Here is a 24,474-nt window from a genome sequence, read left to right as displayed (position 1 = left end):
CCATTCCAAAAGCCCTCCGGAGGTCCCTCATCAGCTGGACACCAATAAGCGACAGACTACTGTCTGCTCGATTCCTCCACCATCACGGCAAGATGACAGTGATCGTCGCCTACGCCCCCACCGATGTCGCTGATGAGGATGCGAAGGATGCGTTCTTTGACCAACTCCACCAGGCTGTCAACCAAGCCCCACCACACGACGTCACCATCATCCTCACTGATGCCAACGCCACTCTATCCAGCAATGATCGGTCCCCCGGCTCACCTGTCGGCACCACCTTCGTTGACAGCACAACAAACGACAATGGCAACCGCCTCCTCCTCCTCTGCCACCAAAACAACCTTTGTGTTGCTGACACCTGGTTTTCCCGGAAATGCATCCATCACTGGACGTGGTACAGCCCAGATGGCAGAACCAGGAAGGCATTGGACCACATCCTGATATCACGACGCTGGAAGTCGTTTGTAACCAACTGCCGGGTGTTCAGAGGAGCACAGCTTGGCAACACAGACCATCGTCTGCTGGTGGCCGAGCTCAAGCTAAAGCTCCGAGCCAACCAGCACAAGACTCTGCCTCGCCCCGACTCCTCCCGACTCAGCGACCCCAACATCGCCAGAGACTTCAGTTGCTCCATCCGCCGCTCTCTTGATACCCTGGCTCCTGACAAGCTGACAGACTGGGCGGCCTTCAAGGAAAGTGTCCTCCAGTCTGCTCACAATGTCCTCGGACGCCCGCGATCCTCCCCGAGAAAGCCCTGGATATCAGAGAGGACACTAAACATCATAGACCAGCGGCGTGAGGCCCGACTCCGAGGCGACCTCACAGAGTATCGGAGACTGAATCGCCTGCGCAATGTGGCCATTGCTGAAGATAGGGAGAGGTTTTGGCAGGCAGAAGCCCAACAGCTTGAGTCCGCGGCCAACAACAACAACATGAGCCGCGTATTCAGTCTACTACGCCAAGCCCGTAGCGGCCCACACATAAAGACAGCCCTGGTAAAGGACTCAGACGGCAACCTCATCATGACAGAAGCCAACTGCCTCGAGCGCTGGAAGGAGCACTTTAGCCTCCTCTTGCAGCACAGCACCATCCCGGCTGATCCCACCCTCCTAGGGGCTGCGAGCACAGCACCTCCTAACGACACCTGCTGCAAAGACCCTGTAACACCCGAGGAAGTGAGAGCTGCTCTGAAGAAGCTGAACACCAAGAAAGCCCCCGGCATCTGTGCCATTACCGGCGAGATGCTCAAGGCCGGCGGTGATGGCATGGTGGAGTGGCTAACCCGCCTATTCAACCAGGTGTGGGAATCGGAGCAGCTGCCCACCGACTGGACCAGAGGACTCATCTTGCCCTTCTGGAAATGCAAGGGTGACAGGCTTGTCTGTGGAAACCACAGAGGCATAACCTTACTCTCCATCCCGGGCAAGGTCTTTACCAGGATCTTGCTCAGCCGTGCCCTTCCAGCAATCAGAAGCTGCCGCCGTCCCCAGCAGGCTGGCTTTATGCCCAACCGCTCCACAACGGACCACATCTCTGCCGTCCGTTTGCTGATAGAAAAGACCCGTGAATTCCGTAAAGATCGCCATCTATATATCGGATTCATTGATCTGAAGGCCGCCTTTGACACCGTCTGCCACTCTTCACTGTGGAACATCCTCCAAGCTCTCAGAGCACCACTCAAGATCATAGCCCTGTTCAAGCTGCTCTACAGCAACGCAGAGAGCTGTGTCCGTATCAACGGCATTGACTCCGACTGGTTTGCTATCTCCAGCGGCGTTCGCCAAGGCTGCGTGGCTGCTCCCGACCTTTTTAATTGCATCATCGACCATCTGATGTTCAGGGTTAGTGAGCGCATCCCTGGAGTGTCTTTCTTCAACTACCACCTGACTGACCTGGAGTATGCTGACGACACCATCATTCTCAGCACTTCCTACAGCCAGCTGAGAGACGCTCTGGGCATTTACAGCGAAGAGGCAGCGCGGCTTGGCCTGCAAGTGAGTTGGACGAAAACCAAGTTCATGTATGTCGGTGATGGACCAGATCCACCTCCCATCCAAATTGGTAGCGACATCGTAGAGCCTGTCAAGAGCTTTGTATATCTGGGGTCCATGGTGACAGACAATGGGGACCTAAAACCAGAGATTCTCCGCAGAAGAGCCCTGGCAGCATCTGCTCTGCAGTCTCTCTGGAAACCACTCTGGCGGCACCAGACCATCGCACGCAAGACGAAGCTCCGCATTTACAACCTCGTCGTACTCCCTATCCTGCTTTATGGCTCAGAAACATGGCCCCTGAACGACACCCTGGCCACAAGAATCGATGGTTTTGATAGCAGGGCTCTCAGAACCATCGAGAACATCAGGTGGCCCCAGCGAGTCTCCAATAAAGAGCTCAGAGCCCGCACGTGCCAGCCCCAAGCATCTTCCTTGGTCGCACAACGCCGCACCCGCTGGTTTGGCCATGTCCTTCGTCTACCACCAGACCATCCGACACGAGCCATTCTCCAGTTTGACCCAAAGGCCGCAGGCTGGAGACGACCACGAGGGAAACCCCGCACTCGATGGCTCGACGTCGTTGCGGGCGACCTCCAACAACACGGAGTTGCTGTAGAGGATGCAGAACAGCTGGCACAAGACCGCCAGCATTGGAAAAACCTGGTTCATCTGGTCGGCTCAACGAACAGGGACGGGACCCCCCGACCTTCGCTGGAGCAATAAGTAGTAAGTAAGTAAGTACCTCCAATTACTTTTGGATTACTCCAATACAAAATATGCTAATAAAGACAAATTAACATGATATAAAAAATACATATTTGGTTTAAGATAAATCCATGTAACCTTGAAAGCGATCAGGGATAATGGATCGATTATAATAGTCAAGTGAATTTTTGCCCATGCCTCAGGTTTTCTTTAAATGTAGGATGAAAATGGGGAAAGTAGGAACATGAGTTTTTCAAATACAGTCCAAATGCCAGCCCAAAAAAGGTGACAAAAGAAGAGTTTGTGTGAGTGTGTCTAAGAGAAACATAAATGTGGACGCACCACAGAAGCACCTTGGAAGATGCTGCAATGATGATTTCAGACAGAAAATGGCGGCAGCAAGTAGAATATTTGGAATTTATGGACACCAATTTTATGGTAAATGGTAAATGGTCTGCATTCATGTAGCTCTTTTTAAGTCACTGAAGACCTCCCAAAGCGCTTTACAATGTGTTTCACACTTTCCCATTCACACACACACACACACACACACACACACACACACACACACACACACACACACACACACACTCACACACACATGTGCTTTAAGTCATTTTGGTTTTGGTTATGTGAATATATTCTGATGGCTCATGTTTAAACTGCCTTTCGGTGAATACATTTGTGAATTTGATTTTTTTTGTTAGATTTGAAATTGAGGCTTGTAATTGGGGTCCAATGGTGGATCCTGAGGTCGGATCAGTAAAGAACCACTGGTCCAACACATAAAGTGCTATCGTTGGTGTGTCTGGATTTGTAAAAGATAGAAAGAAATAGCTAAAAAATAAATATGGTTGTTTATAATCAATATGCACGAAAGAGAAAATCATAATAAGAAATAAAATATATAATTTGCAGTTGGATAAATATTTTACTTGAAATCATAAAATTACTTATTGTATTTTACAACCCAAAGAAATTCGCTGAAATGTTATGTAATAATAACGTTTTTTTTATGTTGTAAAAATGGGCACAGTCTACCCGTCATCGTGGAAGTGACGATGACGGAAGTGACGTCGCTCACGAAAACGAAGCTGTGAGGTACACACTAAAAATGGCGGATGCCTCGGTAGAAGCAGTGAAAAATCCACACGTGGGTAAAAAGAAAAAGGTAAATTATTAGAATTGTAGGATAATATTTATACACTGCTGAAATTGTGTGGATGTTGAGCTCGCACTAAATGTACGGCATTTTAACTTATGAACAAGTGTTATCAACTCAACAGTGATCCTCTGTTACAGAGCTCAATATAGGGCTCGTATTTATTTTAAAAGAATCAGGGAAACATGCTTGTTTTGGGACAGGCTTGGAATTAAATGTATTGAGATTAAAAGAGCGGGTGGTGAATGTCCGGTATCAAAACATTTAGAATGACGCTTTTTTTTCTGGCAGCCTCCAACTCGATACTGGCACGAGAAGAAAGATGAGAACAACGATGGGAAACTTGGTGCTGATGCAAACGGACATTCGCAGAAGGAGAATAAAATATCGGGAAGGAAGAGGAAGATGCATACGAGAGACGAACGACATAATCGTTTTATATCTGGGGTAAGAAATGCCAAACATTGAGAATGCAATTGGGCCATTTGCACAACTTCATTAATATCTAATTATGAAAAAGAACACAGTCCACCTTCAAACTATATACTCCGTGTATTGCTACCGTGAACATTGTACTGTGATTGTCAAAACTGAAGAAATGACGTTTTTGTCATTCAATTTCTTCTGTGAATGCTTACAGGCGAGAGGAATTTTTCTATTGGCGTTACAGTAGTTCTGTAGGGGCACTTAGCAGAGAAAAATGGCGCTACGTCAAAGGTGTCAAGAATCATAAGTGTTTAATAGTTTTGACGCTTGATCGTTAAATTCTGTGAGGCGCAGGGAAACTGTTGAACTGATCTTTTCCGCAACACATGCGCTCTAAATACACAACACCAATGTAAGGTTGTGAAAACATTTCAGACCCCCATCTGGGTGGATATATGTTGATTTTTGTTGTTGTTGCCAACCTTATCCATATAATTTATAAGAGGAGTAAAACAGTATAATATAATAAAAATATTAACAAAGTTCTCAGGATATTTCAACTCTAAAATCAAGCAAAATCTTATTACGTCCAAATTCAACAGCATGGAATGTTGCATGCTACAGTTCCCTTTAATCCTCAAGGAACGATGACAAACTAATGCAATTTGCACCGATATAGTGACAACAGCAGTAAAAGACAAGACGAAGACTTATTTCGTCTCTTTTGCAATCCAGTGCTATTCTCCACAATTAGTTTATATGGGGATATCAAAAGTGACCTGAAGCTGTCATCTAAAATATTGGGCTTTACTCCACATTTTATGCGAAACTGGCTTTTCCTTCGGGACAGTTGTAAATACGTACTCATCTTTTAAATTGATTTTCAGCCCTGTGGCTTGAATCATGACAACACATGACCCAGACTACTTTAAGTAGAGCTGCAAACGGGTGTGGAGGTGACAGCGCTGTTGGCGGTTTGCATCCAATGTTGCCAATGCCAAATTCCCCATGCTGTTGGCGTTAGTCGTGCGCTGGGCTTTATCAAATAATTGTCACTCCCCCAGAAACGGGACACTTTCGAGGGCTCTGCTAGGATTCCAGAAGCCAAGATACAAAAGTTCACCAGAAAAGGAAAAATCTATGAAGCGGTAAGCTATTTGAGAAAGTTCTTCAGTATTAGAATAGACATTCTGAGCAGAACAAGCACCTTTTACTTCTCAGAGCTACAGTAGTGTAAAGCTGAAAGAAGCCATTGCTCGTTCTGATGAAGCCTCAGAAATGGCCCAAAAAGAAGCTGCCCGGTTTGACCTTTTACTGCCAGAAGAAGCAGGGTAAGATACTGCTTCGCGGCATGGTCTGAAAGTGCCGCTTCATTTTTACCTCATCTGTTGACTTCCTCAGGTTTCTAGAAGGTGACGACTATGAAGACACGTGTACAATTTCACAGCAAGATATTGCAGATGCTGTGGATATAACAGCTGCCACAAAGGTTAGCAATATTATCTTGTTGGGATGATCAGTGCTTCTCTTGTATTTGTAATAATACAATTGACATACCATTCCTTGTTTTTAAACTTTGTTCTAGTATTTTGATCTGAATTTGTGTCAATTTGGACCTTATCGACTAGATTACAGCAAGACTGGACGGTGAGTGCCCCACTTTCCAGTCCCTTCTTTGATCTTGTTGTTATGATCATTAGATAGTCAGTTATTGATCAATTTGCTTGTCAGAATAGTAAAATAAGAATGCTCCCTATTTATCTGTCATTTACAGTCAGTCAATGCTCAATCGATCATATGAAAGTAATCTAATTTCAATTGCAGAGGATTTGAAGTTAATAGATTAGCTAATGCTAGTTCCTATTAATGTTTCTGTCTTTTAGGCACCTCTTACTCGGTGGAGGGAGAGGTCATGTGGCTTGTGTGGACTGGCAATCCAAACAGCTGATGTGTGAGATCAACGTGATGGAGTCCATCAATGATGTCCGGTAAACTCAAAAAAATAGCAACCCAGAAATGCGTGTCCAACTTCACTTCTGGCACTTAATTCAGATCATACAATTGAATTTTCTTACTTTTTAGGCGTGTCATTGCAATATATTATATATATATATATATATACATATATATAATATGGGATGTATTGAGATGCAATATATAATAACCAAAATCTCCATCCTTATGCACTCATTCAAAAAAATTGCTCTTTCAGGTGGCTCCACACTGAGCACATGTTTGCAGTGGCTCAAAAAAAGTGGCTGTATATGTATGACTCAAACGGAATCGAACTTCACTGCATCCGCAAGTTCAACGATGTCCTTCGCATGCAGTTTCTGCCTTTCCACTTTTTATTGGCTACAGCTGTAAGTAGAGGTGTTTACATGTTTGTTTGGGGATGATTAACAGGGTTGGTACAGGTGTTTGAAATTCTGGAAAATGCTGTAATTTTAATGTGTTTTCAAAAATTAAAAAGGGCTTGCATTCTGGGTAAAGTGATTGTAAATGCTTGAAATTGTTGTCATTTTTTCACAACGGGTCTGCTTAAAAATGACTCCGATGTTTCTCTCTGGTGGCTCCGCTTTGCCATTGCATATGTTCTTTCCAGCTGGCATTAGTTTGTATGGCAATGTCCTATGATGAGTCATTGACTCCTACAGGTGGTGCCCAGGAGGATAGGTGCATTTTGCACTATGAAAGTGTATTGGTGCACGGATTACGTATCTATTATTAGCCACTCAAAAAATGAAAGTACCCTATTTTCAGGACTAAGGCGCACCGGGTTATGAGGTGCATCCCCCAAAAATGTATTTCTTTCCTATATTTTCCATAAATAAGGCGCACCGGACTATAAGGCGCTACAGTGGGAACGTCAACAAAACAGTCAGATAGTTCCGTCAAACCCCTTAACATTCCGACGGCCCGCAAAGATACAAATACTTGTCTCAGACACATACGGACACGGTGTGTGTACGATGTCACCAATCACTCAAATGTGTCATTCCACATATCATTAGGAAGGTTAAACTTCTGGGATTCAAGAAATGCCAACCATTTCTTGGTTTCTATTTCCTTTTTCGCTGGTAACAGTGTGGACCGCAAAGTAAAAATTTCATTGTGCAAGGAAACTTGGTTCTTTACTGTGCGTGTGACGATAAAAAATTAAGTTCTCATCTCATCTCATTAGCCGTACCGCTTATCCTCATTAGGGTCGCGGGGGGCTGGAGCCCATCCCAGCCATCTCCGGGCAGTGGGCAGGGGACACCCTGAACTGGTTGCCAGCCAATCGCAGGGCACACAGGGACAGACAACTCATTCGCTCATTCACACCTAGGGACAATTTGGACCGGGCAATTCACCTGAAATGCATGTTTTTGGAACGTGGGAGGAAACCGGAGTGCCCGGAGGAAACCCACGCAAGCACGGGGAGAACATACAAACTCCGCACAGGAAGTCTGGAGCTGGATTTGAACCCACGACAGGTTCCCATGACATGAACTGTGCCGCACAAGCGCTAACCATTGCGCCGCCGTGCTGCCCTAAAAATTAAGTTGAGTTTTAAAATGAACTCATCAAAGAAACATCAAGATTAGTCTGAAACAAGATATTGAGAAAATATAGAGCTCGGGTAGCTCGCCAAAGTCGTCTTGCAGCCATCACGTTCAAATATAATACGCAACCATGGTCCTCTTACATTCGTGAGTGTAGTAAATCCAACCGTGTAAAATATGAACACACTCAAACACGCAATAATGCCGACACATAAAAGAAAAAATACGCCTAGAAGCATCTGCATCGATGGACGTTACTTGTTGCTAGCTGTCTGTTTAGCCCCAAAATTCCTGTTTACAAATACAGACTACAGTAGCAAAAATATTTTCTCCAGGCCTTTGAGCAACCACACGTGTGATTCACATCTTTTTCGGGTAATTGTAGGCTTTTTTGCCCCGTTTTAGCCTATGCAAGCTTGTAAATGCTAAAAAGGACCCACCTCCTTTATCTCCGAATAACTTTAGCCAATAGTGACCAATTCAAATGATGATTTACACGTTGGTAGGGAAATGGAATGCCGGTGTATATATATCCCAGCATACACCGCGCACTACTTCTCCAATGGGGGAAAATCTAGTTAGTGGCTGCTTGCCTTAGTTGCTTGGCCTTGCGTCTCAATTATTGATCCATATATAAGGCGCACTGTATTTATTATAAGGGGGATGGTAAGCTTTTAGGTACGCCTTATTGTTGTTAAAATATGGTAGTTTCCCAGTGGTAATTTTGTAATTGGAAGCACTTCCTGCAACTGAAAATGTGAGCTACATATTACTGTTATTTTTAACCCCCCACTTGTTTGGAGAGAGATTTGTCTCAAATACATTGTTTAGATCCACAAATGTATTTGAAATTTACTCAAGATCTATAATGTATGTACATGAAAGATTAAAAATAACATTTGTAAATCTCATATATCATTTAGTTTTTGCAAAACTTAGAATTGATCTATGCCAATACATTTATAGAATACAATAGAATTTACTTTTATTGTCATTTTTTGTAACCATGCACACAGAACGAAATGTCGATACACTTGACCCGTACAGTTAAACTGTAGCGAGCCGATGCATGTATTGTGCTTTACATAAGATTTATTCTCATGAGCTTTATTTAGGAAAGCATGGAATGGATCTGTACACTGGAATTTGCTGTTGCATTTCCCATTATGGATGTGTCAAGTCAAGTCACATTTATAAAGCCCTTAATCACAAAAATGTCTCAAAGGACAGCACAGGATTACAATTACACCATTACCTGATCTTAAACCAACATGCGGGCAAGGAAAACTCAAAACCTCAGTGTGAGGGGAAAAACAAACCTTGAGAAGGGGCCTCACAAGTGGTAATCCCCCTTCTTGGATGACCAGGGTGGAATACATTTAGCATTGAGTTACAGTACACACAAGTACACAGTGTCACATGAGCATTTTGAAAGCTTCCTTTTTTGTTTTTTTGATTCATTTTCTCCTATTGTAGAACGCCAATGGTTTCCTGCAATATCTTGACGTGTCAGTGGGGAAAGAGGTGGCGGCCATTTGCACCAAAAAGGGCCGTCTAGACGTGATGTGCCAGAACGCTTACAACGCGATTATCCACCTTGGCCATTCCAATGGCACTGTCAGCCTCTGGGCGCCGAGTATAAAGGAGCCTCTCGCCAAAATGCTCTGTCACCAAGCGGGAGTCCGCTCAGTCGCTGTGGACAAAACTGGAACGTGAGTCTAAACTCAATACTTTTTACTTTAAATGAATCCATTTAACGGTGTATAATTGTCAAAACACTGACAGGTGTCATGTATCACTAACAGTGAGTGCATCTCAGTTTACTAGGGCTATTCACATATTTGAATTTGATAATACAGTACGAAAAACGGTAGATACGATCATTTTTTTGGGGATGTCGAAAAATATCCGGAGATTGCTGTAAGTTCGATTTTGTATTGAGTGTACCTTTTTCCGAGCACAGGACATTACTGTAGTGCTTCTTTCCGCCGCTACCAGCGTGTGGCGCTGTGAGAGCTCACCCAGCATTCACCCTGAAGAAGAAATCCACGTTCCTTATCCTAGTTTGTGTGAAAACATTCTATACTGTATCTCCAGTGTGCTAATAACTTAGACATGTTTATTGTTTAATATCTTTTGCATCCATTCAATACGGTTGTTGTAAAGTGTAAAGAAGAGGTGAACCGTTTCTTTTTGACTTGGGCGGCAGTAGCTCAGGAGGTAGAGCGCTCGTCTTGGGATCAAGTGATCCCGGTTCGAATCCCGACTCGTCCGTGTTACATGTCGAAGTGTCCTTGGGTAAGACACTGAACCCCTAAGACCCCCAATAAGCAGGTTAGCGCCTTACATGGCTGCAAGGCCGCTATTGGGAAATGTGGAGCACATTGTAAAGCGCTTTGGGAAGTCATTGACTTGAAAAGCGCTATATAAATGCAGATCATTTCATTTCACTTGTGTGCCTGCCCAACCGGGCTGTTATACTGACAGCCTACACCAACCTATCACTGTTGCACACACATTCCTGCACACCGTTCAAGTGGGAAAGGAAAATGAGGGAAATCTGTTTCGTCCACCAGAGGACTCTACTTTAATATACCTGTGTGCTTTTTTAGATATATGGTGACGTCAGGCATGGACAAAAAAATGAAAGTATTTGACGTCAGAACTTTCAAACTGCTCAAGTCTTACTTCCTCCCGGCCGGAGCTTCCTGTCTGTCGCTGAGCCAACGAGGGCTGCTAGCTGCTGCCACGGGGGATGTCGTTCAGGTCAGTTACATAATCTTGGATGGCTAAATAGGAATCTGCACTTTTTTGATTGATTGATTTTTTTTTTTTATCACCGGTCGGCAGATGCAAGCTTACAATGAATCCAAAATAAACAAACAAACCATTTTCAAAACAGAAGGGGAAAAAGCTGACAGAAAAGGCCAGAGCTTATCTTAGTCCTTTCCCCATGACCGTCTGAATACTTTTCCCACTTATAAAATCATGTCATCAGATTATCATAACAAGGTATTATTTGTGATATGAATCACATCTAATCACACAAGATAATCTTGACCACTTCATTAAAATCAGAAAATAAAGGATTGTAATTTCATGCACATCATTTAATACAACATAATTGTACAAAAATTGGACTAATCAATTTAAATGACTGGATATCTGTCCTGTTTTTCCCCATCAACTCTTTTTCTGCCCTCATCATGTCACCTCTTCCTCATTTTTGATTGTGTCGGTATTGTTTTCAATTTGTGTCTGCCAGAAAAGCCAAAATTAAAAAAAAGTCGACCTGAATCTGATGAGTCATGTCAAATGTGAGAAAAACTTGATTGCACCAAACATAAAAGTGGTAGCTGGGATTTGTTTCCCAATTTTTATGTGATCCACAGTACATATTCTAAAAAAACTATTTTTGTGGTTTCTTCTGAGAATGTAAATACCTCTTATAGGTCTACAGGGATGTGTGGAGCACTCCAGTCAGAAAACCCTACATGGCGCATAGGGCCCAGGCCGCAGCGTGCGAGCTACTTTTTTGTCCTTTTGAGGATGCCCTCGGGGTCAGCCACGCAAGAGGATTCACGAGCATGCTAGTACCAGGTGTGTGAACAGATTTACCTTCATGACATTAGTGTGTTTTTTTCTGGGGTGGTGCTTGTTGACGTTTCAGTGAGAGATCAAGCAATGAATATTTTTCTATTGAAATGTTATTTGAACGTTGATCATTTATTGTGAATTACTCCCATCTGCTGGACACTTGCAATAATAGCAGGTTTGCTGTCCGTTTTTTTAACTGAACATCATCTAAGAACCACTTTCGACTTAAAATGGAGCTCTTAAATGTTACGACAAAAAAGGTTTAAAAATCTGAAAATTCCTTTTTCCCATTCTGAAGTAGGATTTTCAATGTTTGGCAGCTCTGTATATGAAACAATTCTTAAAATCACAAAATGAGCTACCATCTGACATTGGATAATAGGCTCATTTTAAGAATAGAAAATTGTTTAAAAATCTGCTACCATATTTTCCGCACTACAAGGCGCACCTAAAAGTCTTGATTTTTTTTAAAAGCTGACCATGCGCCTTATAATACAGTGCGCCTTATATATGGATCAATATTAAGTCGCAAAGTCTTGCAACTAATGCAAGCAGCCGCCGACTAGATTTTCCCCCGAAGGCGAAGTAGTCCGCGATGTATGCTGGGATTTATATATGTGTCAATTATCACTTGAATCGATCACTATTGGCTAAAGTTATTCGGAGGTAAAGGGGGTGGATCCTTTTTATCATTTACAGGCTTGCATTGGCTAAAGGGACAAAACAAAGCCTGCAATTGGCTGAAAAAGATGAATGTGAATAGCAAGTTTGGTTGTCTACGGCATAGAGGAAACATGTTTTACCATTCTGTATTTGTAAATATTTTACTCTCCTGGATTTACTACACTCTCGGATATAAGAGGACCATGGTTGCACATTATTGTTGAACGACTTCAATGAGCTACTCCGGCTATATATTTTCCCAGTATCTTGTTTCAGAGTGATATTGATGTTTCTGTGATGGGTCTTTTTTTTAAATTAAACTAAATTCCAAGTGTTTCTTGTCATATGCACAGTAAAGTTGCGAGCGAAAAAGAAAATAGAAACTAAGGAATGGTTGGCATTTCTTGAATCCCAAAACTTTAACCTTCAGAATGATATTTGGAACGATGCATTTGAGTGACATCGTACGGACACCGCATCCGCACTTGTCTACGACACGTATTTGCTTCTTTGCAAGCTTTTGGAATGTTAAGCGGGTAATAAGTTTGACTGAACTATCTGACTGTTTTGTCGACGTTACCATTATAGCGCCTTATAGTCCGGTGCGCCTTATGTATGGAAGATATAGGACCAAAAACTAGTTTTTGGGGGTGCGCCCTATAACCCGGTCTGCCCTATAGTGCGGAAAATACGGTAGATTATCTTTCACAAAAGTGAGGAGTGTCGATACTAGATTTCTTTGGTTGAAATAAAAGACCCTTTAAAGAGGAAAATGACATTCCATATCAAATTACTATGTTCATTTTAAGGATTGTCTTGTTTTTCTAGACAATTTTAGTTAAAAGTTAAGTGAAGGTAGCTGCTGTTTTTTTATTTCTCTGAGTTCTAACAGAGAAACAAAAATGACATGCAAGCAAGTGACTCCAAATGACAATGAAAATTATTATTTTTTTACTTTTCCCTGAAACCATCCCATGCTCGTATCCTAAATGTTTGCCCATGAGTCAAAGTAAAACTAATGACCCACATCTGAAATATCCTAAATTACAGACTACAAGATGCTACTTTATTCCTACATTTTGAACATTGGTTAAATTAGCATTAACATATACGCAGGAGTACGACAATAAAAAATGTGAAAAACATGACTCTAGACCTGTTAGACGTGAAGAGGCATGTGACGGATCTTAAGATCTGTCATCATTTGACAAAAAGTCTACTATAACATAATAGTACGTTACATTTTGTTTATTCATGTCTTGCATGTTGTTACATTATTATTAGTAGAATATCTATTAAGGCAAAATTTGAGCTGAAAGACATTAATACCCAGTTCCGTTTGACAATAACATACTTATCAACTTATACGTTTTTCCCATATTTTATACGTTTTTGATCATTTCAAATAGTGTACACCAGATAACAATTTCTGTACCTGAATGTGGGCACGACCCCGGAACCTCCTAGTCTGTCCATCCACCAGGGTCTCACAAGTCTATTGGAAACACTGAATACTATCCCAACTAAGGTGGGGGTGCATGAAAATTATCGTGATGACGTTTGTTGGAATTATAACAGCTTAAAATGACGTCAAACTTTTCGGCTCGATCGGACAAATATACCCGATAATTACTCACCTGCTGTTACACTAAAATATTCACACAGCCGTCGATACCTGTTAGAAAGATTCCAAGCATTTATGTTGAATTGTTTTATGTAGTGGTTGCATTACTTGGTCTTCTTTTTCAATTTGTTGTCCGCGCACTGGATAACAGAGCTTAAGATCAGTCGGTTCTGCTTATCTACAACCTGGTGTGATCGTATGAAGCTTCTGAATTGTAGTCAGTACTGTACATTGAGTTTTGATTTGAGAATGTTTTTGTTATATTCCTGCGTATATCTTAATGCAAATTTGAATAAAATTGACTGTTGTGCTAGTTGATTAAGATTGACAGCTCCAGACAGAGTCTGCAAACAAGTGTCTTTGTTGCGGCACAATGTGTTACTTTTCTGTATGAGAAATTTCCCCGCTGATTTTTTTTAAACTATTGTAAGAAATGTACATGAATGAATTCATTTTTACGGCAGTTGAAGCCTTTCACCTAAAATGTGGTGCGGCTTGTACTAAAACTAAGATGAGTTCATTCTTTAATTTAAGAATGCAGCTTTTAATCGGGTGTGCTCTAAATGTATGGTACTCTGGGCTTTGCCGTACTAAAAGTTAAAAATATTATTTAATAAATTTTTTTAATCATAACACTGGGCAGCTTTTTTTCATTTCCAGGAGCGGGTGAGCCAAATTTTGATGGCCTGGATTCGAATCCCTACCGCAGCGCCAAACAAAGACAGGAATGGGAAGTTAAGGCACTGTTGGAAAAGATCCAACCAGAGCTCATCAGCTTGGACCCCACTTCTCTCGGGAAGGTTGATGTTGGCACCTTCGAGCAAAGACACCAAGACCGAGTAAAAGCCCTGGTCAGTTATAGAACCCCAGTATGATTTTTTTTTTAAGTCCTTTCTGAAACCATATCAATATTATTTTCGTTTTTAGGGCTATGATCCTCTTGCCAAGGAAAAGTTTGTCCCAAAGTATAAGAAAAAAGGTCGCAGTTCTGCTGGCAACGTGCAAAGGCGGAAGAGACAAGTGGCTAATACTGACATGAGGGTAAGCGCCAACTTTAAACCAGTTGCCTATCAAACTGGTTTCGGTTCATGTTTCTTCGGTGCTCATGATGTCGTTATTTTCACCACTCAGGACGTGATAGTGGAAAGTATGAAAGAGAAAATGAAACTGGAGCAAGAAAGAAAAGCGAGGGACAAGACGAAGTCAGACATCGCCAGCACAAAGTCGGCTCTTGGTAGATTTAAAAAATAAAGTGCTTCTAAAAGCATCCAACATTCAGGCCTATAACAACTCAACAAAGCCCAAAAGAAGAAATTACTTGTGTAGAATTGATTCTATTTTGTATATGCATCTTGTTAATAGCTTAACGATTTCCTGTGTACACAAAATTAAGAAAGACATATTCCTGAACTCTCTCATGCTCATTTTTTTCTGGTCAAATAAACGTCCAAATGTGTGTATGAGATTAAAAAGATGTGTTTATGATTGGAGGATCAAGTCAAATGCCAGCCTGATTGGCTCAAAAAGGGAGTGGTGTTGTGGTTTATAGCTTGACAAATACTTTTGTAGACCACACCTACATAAAACCGCTAAGGAATTTAAATTAAAAAAAAAAAACAGCTCCAAACATATCTGTTTTTAATACATCTTCACAACTTCAATTTATCATTCAGTCAAAATGTCGCACAAAAAAGGAAATTGTCAGCCTCAATCTTATCTCCTTTGTGGCTTTTTTTTCTGCCTATGGTTAAATATTACACTTGTCTAGTGCTCATGCAAGCAGTGTACTTTGACTGCTGACAACACTGCAGTTGGGCATCAAGGAAGGTTTCAGACTTCTTTATTGCAAAACCACATGCCATTCATAGTATTTCCCAAGAGTGCCGTGGCAAAGGGTGCAACTGTAAAGTTTGAATTGTCACAATCCTCAGGCAATATTTACTCATCGTAGGATACAAATACTATGTCTATATCTAGTTTGCTTGAGTTTACAATAAGACATATTCTACTCGTTACCTGCTGATACTTCAATACTGTAGATTTTAAAGGTAGAGAACATTTAAATGGACAGTGCTATTATTCAGCAGCTCATAGTGTTTGAAAAACAATGATTTCAAATAAGCCAAAATACATGAACCATCATAAACGGCATAAGAAAATAGAAGAAATATTTTCTGTTTCACAAAAGAAAACATCACATCCCTTTTAATTAAAATAAAAGCACAATCCACCCGTTATTGGGCAGAAATTAAGCTATACAATTTTTCCGTTTCCCAAGAAAACTTAATTTATAGCAGGAAAAAATCAATGAGTATAATGCATCTGATGATTATATATATTGATCGCTTGGTACTAGACCAGAATTTGTATATTTCTGTTTGAACACAAGTAGCAAAGATAGATGCTCATCTCACATGGCCACACGTTGAAGTGTGTGTTCAGGTTTGTGAAATCTGATTTTTGTTTGGATTACTAAATTTTGTGTCGAATACCAATTTGTTTGAATCCAAAGTCAATGCAGTACCAAGGTTTTGGTTTTATGAACATGAGAGCAGTGATACATTTAAGATTGTGATTTAGAGAAATATTTATATTTAAATAAATTTTGAATAAACTTTATTCAAGATGTTGGACGTTTGCTACAAGTGTTAAAATACTGTCAATATTCTGATCAGATCATGAACAGAGTGTCTGGTTTAGGACATGAAGCAGAACAGCCTTTACCCTTCAGCCTACAGTCTATCAATTTTTTAACAAATACTTCAAATGGCCTTCACTTCATCACACCCACACGTTTTTAATTATCTAAAATATACAAGTTGTGCTTTGACAGTTGAGAAACAGGTTGGACTATATTTTGTGCCCTGCAAATATCACAATCTGATTGTTACTGGAAGTTTGCAGTTTAGCACTACCTTAGTCAACACAATACATGCATACATCTACGAATGTTAACACTGGTTATTTTATCGTGCAGAAAAGCGAAAGTTACAAATGAGATTATGCTTCTATGAGTCCCGTACAAATGCCAGAGACACTGCTTTAAGCAATGCGCAGCTCGAGAAATGCATACCAAAAAGCTATCAGCCACCCAAGCAGAAGTAGCTGGCAGCGAGGTCAGCTTGCCCATACAGGGATCAGAATGGAGATTTTCATTTTCAGCTGAAATAGCCAGGGGCCGCAGGCCCCGGCCAGGTCCAGGGCGGAGCCCGGTGGGGGGCTTAGGGGGTTAAGCCCCCCTGAAGCCAACAGCATTTATCTTATTTGCTTTGTGAAAATTGCACTAGAATGAATTAAATCCAACAGAACAGAAACCATGTATTATATATATATATATATATATATATATATATACATATAAATTAAAAAAATAATAATGACATTAAAAGCATTTGTAATATTGAACATGATCATGATACAAAATAATTTATTTTAATCATGTTTATAACAAATTTTAAATTTTGTTTATCCTGTTCTAAATATTGTATAAACACAAAAGATAAAATCATTTCATAAATAAATAGATTTATAAATACCTCAGATTGGGATTTTCTGTCACACAGGGGAACCAGTGGTTGACTGCTGCTAGTATTTGAAGTGGAAGGATTTGGAACGGCCAATAAGGTTGAACCGGTGGTGTTACTGTTAGTTTCACTGCCGATTTTAAATGCGGATCCGAGTGCATAATTTGATCGCCGGCAAGCTATTTTTGCTTTGTGCTTGTTCATTTTAGCATGATCGATCAGTGCCACACAACCTCGCGTACCATAATTGATCAGATCGACACAGTACAGACACTTTGCTTTCCCTGGAACATCACACTTTGCGATGAACTGGCTCAAAGTTTCTGTAACTTCCTCGATCTTTGCGCAGATTTTAACGTTTACTGTGACAGTCTTCTCCAGCCATGACCACTTAAATTTATTCTTGATTCCTTTATCAATCTTGGAGACAAAAGCCTCGTCTTCTTTTCTTAGTATTTTAGTATTTACTTTTTCAAACACTCATTTCACTGTTTGAAAAGACCGGAAGGAGCGCCATGTTTGAGAAAGCCAATGCTCTGAACAAAAGCTCCGCTGATAGGTTCGCTGATAACCAATCGACCAATGGTAGGAGTCGATCTATTTGTTAGCTAAACCACGTTGTGTGTTATAGATCTAATGCGCTCGCGATCTCTAACTGCTTACTTGGGGTGATGAAACAGTCACGTATCATACCTCACCCCCCCAAAATATTTTCTCATCGAATTTAGACGATTTACGGGAACGACCTTTGGGGTTTAAAAACAGCGGAAATCCGCAAATCCGCGGAAAATTCAGATCCCTGCCCATAAGCCGCAAATACGTGGCGTAGGGCAACACTCTGCCGCTTCAAAAGAGCTCAAAGACGCGGAGAATGTCCACCACGCTGCAAACAGAGACACAGTGTCCAATGAAACCCTGAGAAAACGTGTCCTCTGAGAGGGGACGAGACAGGACTTGGGTAGATTGACCCGGATGGCAGGCGTGGTGTGGTTCTAACAAAAACACCTATAAGGTATGTTTTCAACATTGATTCTCAGACCTGGGATTTGTTGACATAAGGAGCAATTTACTGTTTCTATAAAAAATGAGGTTAACTAAATTAGTAATAAGAAGCAAAATTTCAGGTTAGTTAACTTGTTAGGAAGATAAATATTTCAAATGTAATTACAATGACAAATATTTTTGTCCTAACAAGCGTTTAATAAGATTTCTCTTTTTTTGTTTGAATGAATAAAATATTTCAATTTGTTTGTAATTTAACAAGGCGAAAACAAATAAACATCTCATAATTTTTAAATACTTGTAAATCGATAAATTTCCATACACATGCACGGAGCTGACATGATGGTTGACTATCTTTCCGCTACGGGTTCCCAAAGGAAACAAAAAGCTTGTGAAAATCTCAGCAAAAAATGAGCAAACAAATGTGATTTGGTCAAGTTTGTATTCATGCTTAAGCTTTCTAACCCTTGTTTTTGGTTACACAACGCAATGCAGCAACAATTAATGGTCAAATATTACACAGCGTCCTTTTAAGAAACATTATATACAAGAATAATTCTCAAATCACTGAAGCGTTAATAAGATTTTTGTGGCTCACACAAATAGTCTTCCACCGGCAAATTTGAGTCTACAATAGTTTCATTGTAGTCATTTTTAGCAAGAACCCCACAGAACTTCCGCCATTTTCACTAACTATTCAATGACTCCCGCTCTGAAAAATGTCAGGTTTTTTCTCATTTGAGGAAGTTATCATGTTAAGATGAGAAACATTTCCAATCATTTTTGGCATTACGATGACAAACGTTCTTGTCCTAACAAGACAGTCTGATAACATTTCTCATTCTTTGTTCAAATAAGAAAAAGATTTCAAAATGGTTTCCCATTTAAAAGGGACTTTAGTCATTATTACGAGAAAGATGTCAAAATCGTTTGATTGGAAAAATTATTTGACCACAAGATGTCGCTGTATTGTGTTGTGCCACCCAAAACAAGTGCTTTGAAAGCATAAAGAGGAATACAAACTATGGACAGCCAAAGTGACCAAACTGCACCTTTTTTCTTTTGCGAAACCTTTTGTGAAGTTTTGGGGTACTTGTCACACAAGTCCACTGTCCAACTGGCACATTTTGAGTCTACAATAGTTTCCCACTGAATTTCTGCAATTGTCTGACTTTTCATTGATTACCGCTTACGTCCCCAAGCCTAGAGCTGGTCCCAGCAGGGCCCTGACTTTGCACATCACCAGCGAAGCCCTGGTGCTCAACCAAAAGCACATCCCTGATGAGTGCACGTCAGCCCAGTACTGAATCATATCCCGAGGTGCGATATGGTGCACCGACACCATGGCTTGATAGCAGCAGCGCCCGTACGGCACAGGTGGACCCCCAGAGAATAGAGGAGAGTGGGTGGGCCGCACTCCTGCTGCTCGAGCGCACAAACCCACAAAAACATCCTCAGGTGGGTGAGCTTTAGGTAGAGGTGACGTAGAACCTGCCAAAGATATTTTCAGCAATGCCGAACGGGATAGGACATAAGCCGTTCCGCTGCAATAGTCTGGAAAAATGGATTGCGCGTAGTCCTTGTTTGAAAGGTAGTGCTTACTGTCGGGGTCCCGGTCTGGAGCCACCCGGAGATGTACCCTGCCCAGATACAAATCAGCTTCTTCGTACGGACTGCGGCTCCTGTTCAGGAGTTGAAGGAGCGCTTCAGGGTTGAATAGTACGTCGTCGTCCACTTTGGCTACAAAGTGAGCCTGTGAGCAGAAGCGGCGAACCCAGTTCTGCAGGGATAGAGTCTTGAGGGTCAAGTTGGAGTACGAGTCCAGAAAACGGCCTTGGACCAAATCCCCTTGCTCCCTGGCTTCCTCTATGAGCATCTTTGACACTCCAGGGTCGGATGACACACCCAGCATGAAGAGGGTCATGACCCTGAGTCCTTTGATGTGGGTTTCCCCACCCCAAGTGTCCCGTATCGCTTGGCGCGCCCGATAGTGTGCAGGGGCCGAGGTTACCATGGTGATGAGGTAGGGCTTGGCCCGCTGACAAACCAGCGGACTGGGCATGAGCAGGAACTCTTCGGGTCTGGTGGGAGGGACGTTCTGCGGGAGCAAGAGGCCGGCGTGCAGCTGGAGCGCGCTGCTCATCCCCATGGACGTGATCCAATACTCGACGGCGTCCACGAAAAGCAAGCAAAATAACGCCACGCTCGCGGTCATCACGCAGAGGCAAGACGGAATCCTGGAGCGAGCCGCTCGTCTCCCCGCACGGGGCGCGCAAGGCAACAGCCCCCGGGCTGCCATCGTCGCTCACCGCGCTACTCTTTGGTCTTGCGGATGCTGTAGCAGCGCGTCCTCAACGCTCACTTGTCGCCCAGCATGATCGTAATGAAATGCCGATTGCGACATCATTTAATGAATAAGGCCAAAGTGCGAATTTCACTCCAACGCCCTTTGGTGGGGGGGAAACGGAGAAGATTGTTCTGTCGGAAGTCGAAGGCTTTGTTATCGAGCTGGAGCCAATCCGAGTGTTGGATTTGTCTGATGCACCCCTGTTAGATCGGAGAAAGAGAAAGGAAAAAACATCTTGACACAAACGGTATTCTTGGAACCCTGGACACGCTCAGAGGACATTTGTGGTACTGCAGGGAGAGTACATCCAATATATTGAACAGACTTGTCTCATAAATAATTTGTTCAACACAGAGTTTTTGACCGTTGTACAATAAGGTAAATTAACTACTGCTTCAACAGAAGAACGCAACTTGTTTTTACAGTTGTTGTTGTGGTTGCTATTAAATGTTATTGCTCAAATCTGTAATAAAATAATACTTTTGTGGGGATTTTCTTCTGCTGCTTCCTTCATAGTACTATTGTTACGATGCAGTATTCTTTTTCATGGCACTATTAGTAAAACTTTGGCCAGTCTCTAAGCACTACGATGTAAATATTTTGCCTATTCATCCTGGTTGGCTTTTGGATTTTTCTCTTTGAAGTTTTTATCTCCTGTTTACTCGTGAGTGCCATGTCTAATCTTACCAAAAACTAGAATCGAATGTGTTCGTTGGAAGAATTTGTTTATGCACAAAGACCTAGTCTCGCTTCAAAATAAAGCAGCCGTAGACTAAAATACATGGTTCGAGTCAAGATTTGTTGTTGTTTGAACTTTTGTTTTCGGTTTTTTGTTTTGTTTTTAAAACTGGTAAGCGTTTTTGAGGGGCGGGAGGCACTGATTTGCCTTGTACATTTTTAAGTGGTTAGACAATCTCGACACTTCTTCACTTGAGTGTCAATAACATTGCCGATTAATAACAAGCGTGTTTAGTATTTGGTTGAAAGACTTTTCTCCATTCCCTATCATTTCATTCGTCGGTGAAGTGGAAAGACTATTTAGAGCCCAAGTATGTAATATTCTACCACTAGATGGCACTGTTGTCTAATGCGAACGAAACCTATGATTTTTTTATATAAAAATCAACATTGGTATGATAGTTCAGGTATTTTTGCCTAGTATTCAAATCATTGTTTGTTTCTTTTTTTTTACTGAACATGTGTTTTTTTGTACCACTAAGAAGCACTAAATATTACACACTGTCCCTTTTATCATTTTGGAATGCACTGTGCAGGTCAGTGTTTCTGGCACTGCGGGTAGGGAGAGTGTGACAATGAGAAGTTCTAATTTCATGTTATGATGACTGTATTGTTTGCTGATGGCCTTACAACATACATTGCAGCCTGGTGATCCTGGAAGTGGGATTACCTCATGTGAGGCACTTTTCAAGATTTCTTGATATCTTCATGCTGTGGTTTTGAGTTTTTCCTTGTCCTCTTGTAGGTTTTAGATCAGTGGATGGTGTAATAATAGTCTGTAGTCTAGACAGCCTTTTGAGACTCCTTGTGATTAAATAAACAGACTTGACCAACGCATAAAGTTGCACTGTTGGCAGGTATGTACAGTATTTATTAATATCTAGCATGTTATTAAAAAAACTTAAATGTTTAATCATGTAACCTCCTACTCCAAAAGACATACGGATGGCCACCGCCAGGCTGTACTTACCCAAGACACAACACAAAAAGTGGTGCCACGATGATCCTGGCAGTGAAAGGATCCGTGAACCATCGACGTAATCACTATTCCAAAATAGCAGTGTTTCTCGTCCTTTTTTCATTGCTTATTATTCAATATGAACACGAACAAAACGGGCTTACTCTAAATTTCGGCACTAAAGAGTTTCCCCCCAGTGATTCAGGATCTAGTACCAGTATTGTAACACACGCCGCTGCTCGTCAATGCCAAAATCCGGCTCATCTCTGAAGAGCAGGATGACATTTTACACGGAAAAACAACAGCGCCCAGATGACGAAGGTGCTGTATAAGTCAGATCAGGATGAGATCCATGATTTGTCATGGGTAAAACAATAATTTAATAAAAACCTATTTTGATTTAAATAATAAACCAGGGTACATGAAATATCATATAGATGTGCATTTTTCATCATGGCGGCGCATGGATGCATGCATGCGGCTAGTTGCTCTCCAGCGAATCTTCTATTTATTGCCGTTCTCTTGTCTTTTTTTGCTTTCACTTTTGGACACATGTGTGGCCAAAAATACTTACAGTAGGGACGAACTTATTCGGTTGGGTGGGCGTCTAAATTTTGACTTTTCGGGCACTTTTTATACCGCCTATGATATACCGAGCGAACTTCAAAGAGATCCGGCATCCTTGTGGACAGCTATTCCTCCTAATAAACGACGACAACGGCGCCGTAAGGACAGAAAACAGAAACGTGGTTGCCGTGCAGGTAGATGTGTGAAGCGTGCGAAGTCTAAGGAGCAAGAAGGACGCGAGAATGCAACTAATTCCACCATTCATTCCTCGCCGGACAACCGAAGCTTTACACTCAGCGCACACGAACAGCCACAACGGCGGCATCTTTTGAAGATCTCTACAAAGACTACAAAGACTTCAGCTAAGTCAAATGATTCAGCAAAGCTAAAATTTGGTCTTTTTAATATTAGATCGCTTGCTCCTAAAGCTTTACTTGTTGATAACATTATTCGTGATATTAAAATTAACTGTATGGGTCTTTGTGAAACTTGGTTACGCCCGGATGAGTATTTAGCGCTAAATTATGCTTCACCCCCTCACTACGCGAGTAGCCATGTAGCACGCACGTTGAAAAAGGGTGGCGGTGTCGCGCTCATTTCTGAAAAATTGCTCAAATTTAATCCTCGTACCTCTAATAATTACAAGGAGTTTGAGGCTCTTGTGATGCAGTCCTTTCTATTGTCAATTTATGTAATAACTATCTATCGCGCACCTGGGCCATACACAACTTTCTTAGACGAATTTGCTGAACTTTTGTCTGAACTAGTAACCTATGCAGACAAAATTATAATTATGGGGGACTTTAACATTCATATGAACTCCCCACTCAGTTCACTTACTATTGCGTTTAGGTCTCTAATTGATGCATTTGGTTTTAATCAACTGGTTGATTTACCAACCCATAAAGATGGGAACACGCTAGACTTGATTCTGACTCGAGGAGTTTTAACCTCAAACATTATGGTGTTACAGTGTACTACCGTTGTCTCGGATCATTATTTAGTTACATTTGAGGTGCTAGCTAATTGTAGTGTTAAAAAAGCTGAAGGATTTAGCGGACGCAATATAAGCACTGGCACAGTTTCTGAGCTCTTTGAACTCCTTCCTGGAGCAGTTTCGTCCTTTCCTTCATACAATGGCTCGATTGACTCACTCATGAATGAGTTCAATACCACCCTGACTAGTGTCCTGGATTCAATAGCGCCCATAAAGCTAAAATCACGTCCTAAAAGATGCACGCCTTGGTTTACTGATGATCAAACCTGGTGTGACAGCTTGTTAAAGTATAAAGCGGCCCTTGCCTCTGCAAAATCGGCCTACCTTTCGAAGGTGATTGCGTCTCAAAAGAACAATCCCAAAGCCCTTTTTGACACTGTAGCATCGCTTACAAGGCAACAGACTATCGCATATAGTTCGACGCACTCTGCTCATGACTTAATGGTCTTCTTTACTAAGAAGATTCAATGCATGCAGGAAGAAATTGCTAAAGAAATTATTAATACCACACATATTAAAGGGATGAAATCTACAGATGCACGACAGGGTGGCTGTCCTGGAAAATTGTCCGGTTTTAGTGAACTGTCACTTGATGATCTCAAACAGGTGGTGAATGCGGCCA

General features: G+C 41.6%; 2 protein-coding genes across 2 annotated transcripts; one reads left to right on the top strand and one right to left on the bottom strand.

Annotated features, from left to right (window-relative positions):
- The first annotated feature begins 3,745 nt into the window (after positions 1-3,745).
- Positions 3,746-16,352, top strand: wdr46 (WD repeat domain 46). The gene is made up of 14 exons (XM_088332467.1): positions 3,746-3,870; positions 4,153-4,308; positions 5,352-5,435; positions 5,509-5,618; positions 5,689-5,776; positions 5,873-5,934; positions 6,171-6,275; positions 6,500-6,650; positions 9,312-9,547; positions 10,448-10,601; positions 11,288-11,435; positions 14,380-14,570; positions 14,647-14,760; positions 14,851-16,352. The coding sequence occupies exons 1-14, from the start codon at positions 3,814-3,816 to the stop codon at positions 14,968-14,970; spliced, it is 1,776 nt and encodes a 591-aa protein (XP_088188593.1). The 5' UTR covers positions 3,746-3,813; the 3' UTR covers positions 14,971-16,352.
- On the bottom strand, positions 15,544-20,863 carry b3galt4 (beta-1,3-galactosyltransferase 4). The gene has a single exon (XM_088332468.1). The coding sequence runs from the start codon at positions 20,542-20,544 to the stop codon at positions 19,435-19,437; it is 1,110 nt and encodes a 369-aa protein (XP_088188594.1). The 5' UTR covers positions 20,545-20,863; the 3' UTR covers positions 15,544-19,434.
- Positions 20,864-24,474: the final 3,611 nt, after the last annotated feature.

This window comes from Urocampus carinirostris, chromosome 3 (genome assembly GCF_059441175.1).
Source record: "Urocampus carinirostris isolate Australia breed hairy pipefish chromosome 3, RoL_Ucar_1.0, whole genome shotgun sequence".
In the NCBI taxonomy this organism is placed as follows: Eukaryota; Metazoa; Chordata; class Actinopteri; order Syngnathiformes; family Syngnathidae; genus Urocampus; species Urocampus carinirostris.
Note: the sequence above shows the minus strand (reverse complement) of the source record. Positions and strands in the feature narration are given on the sequence as shown.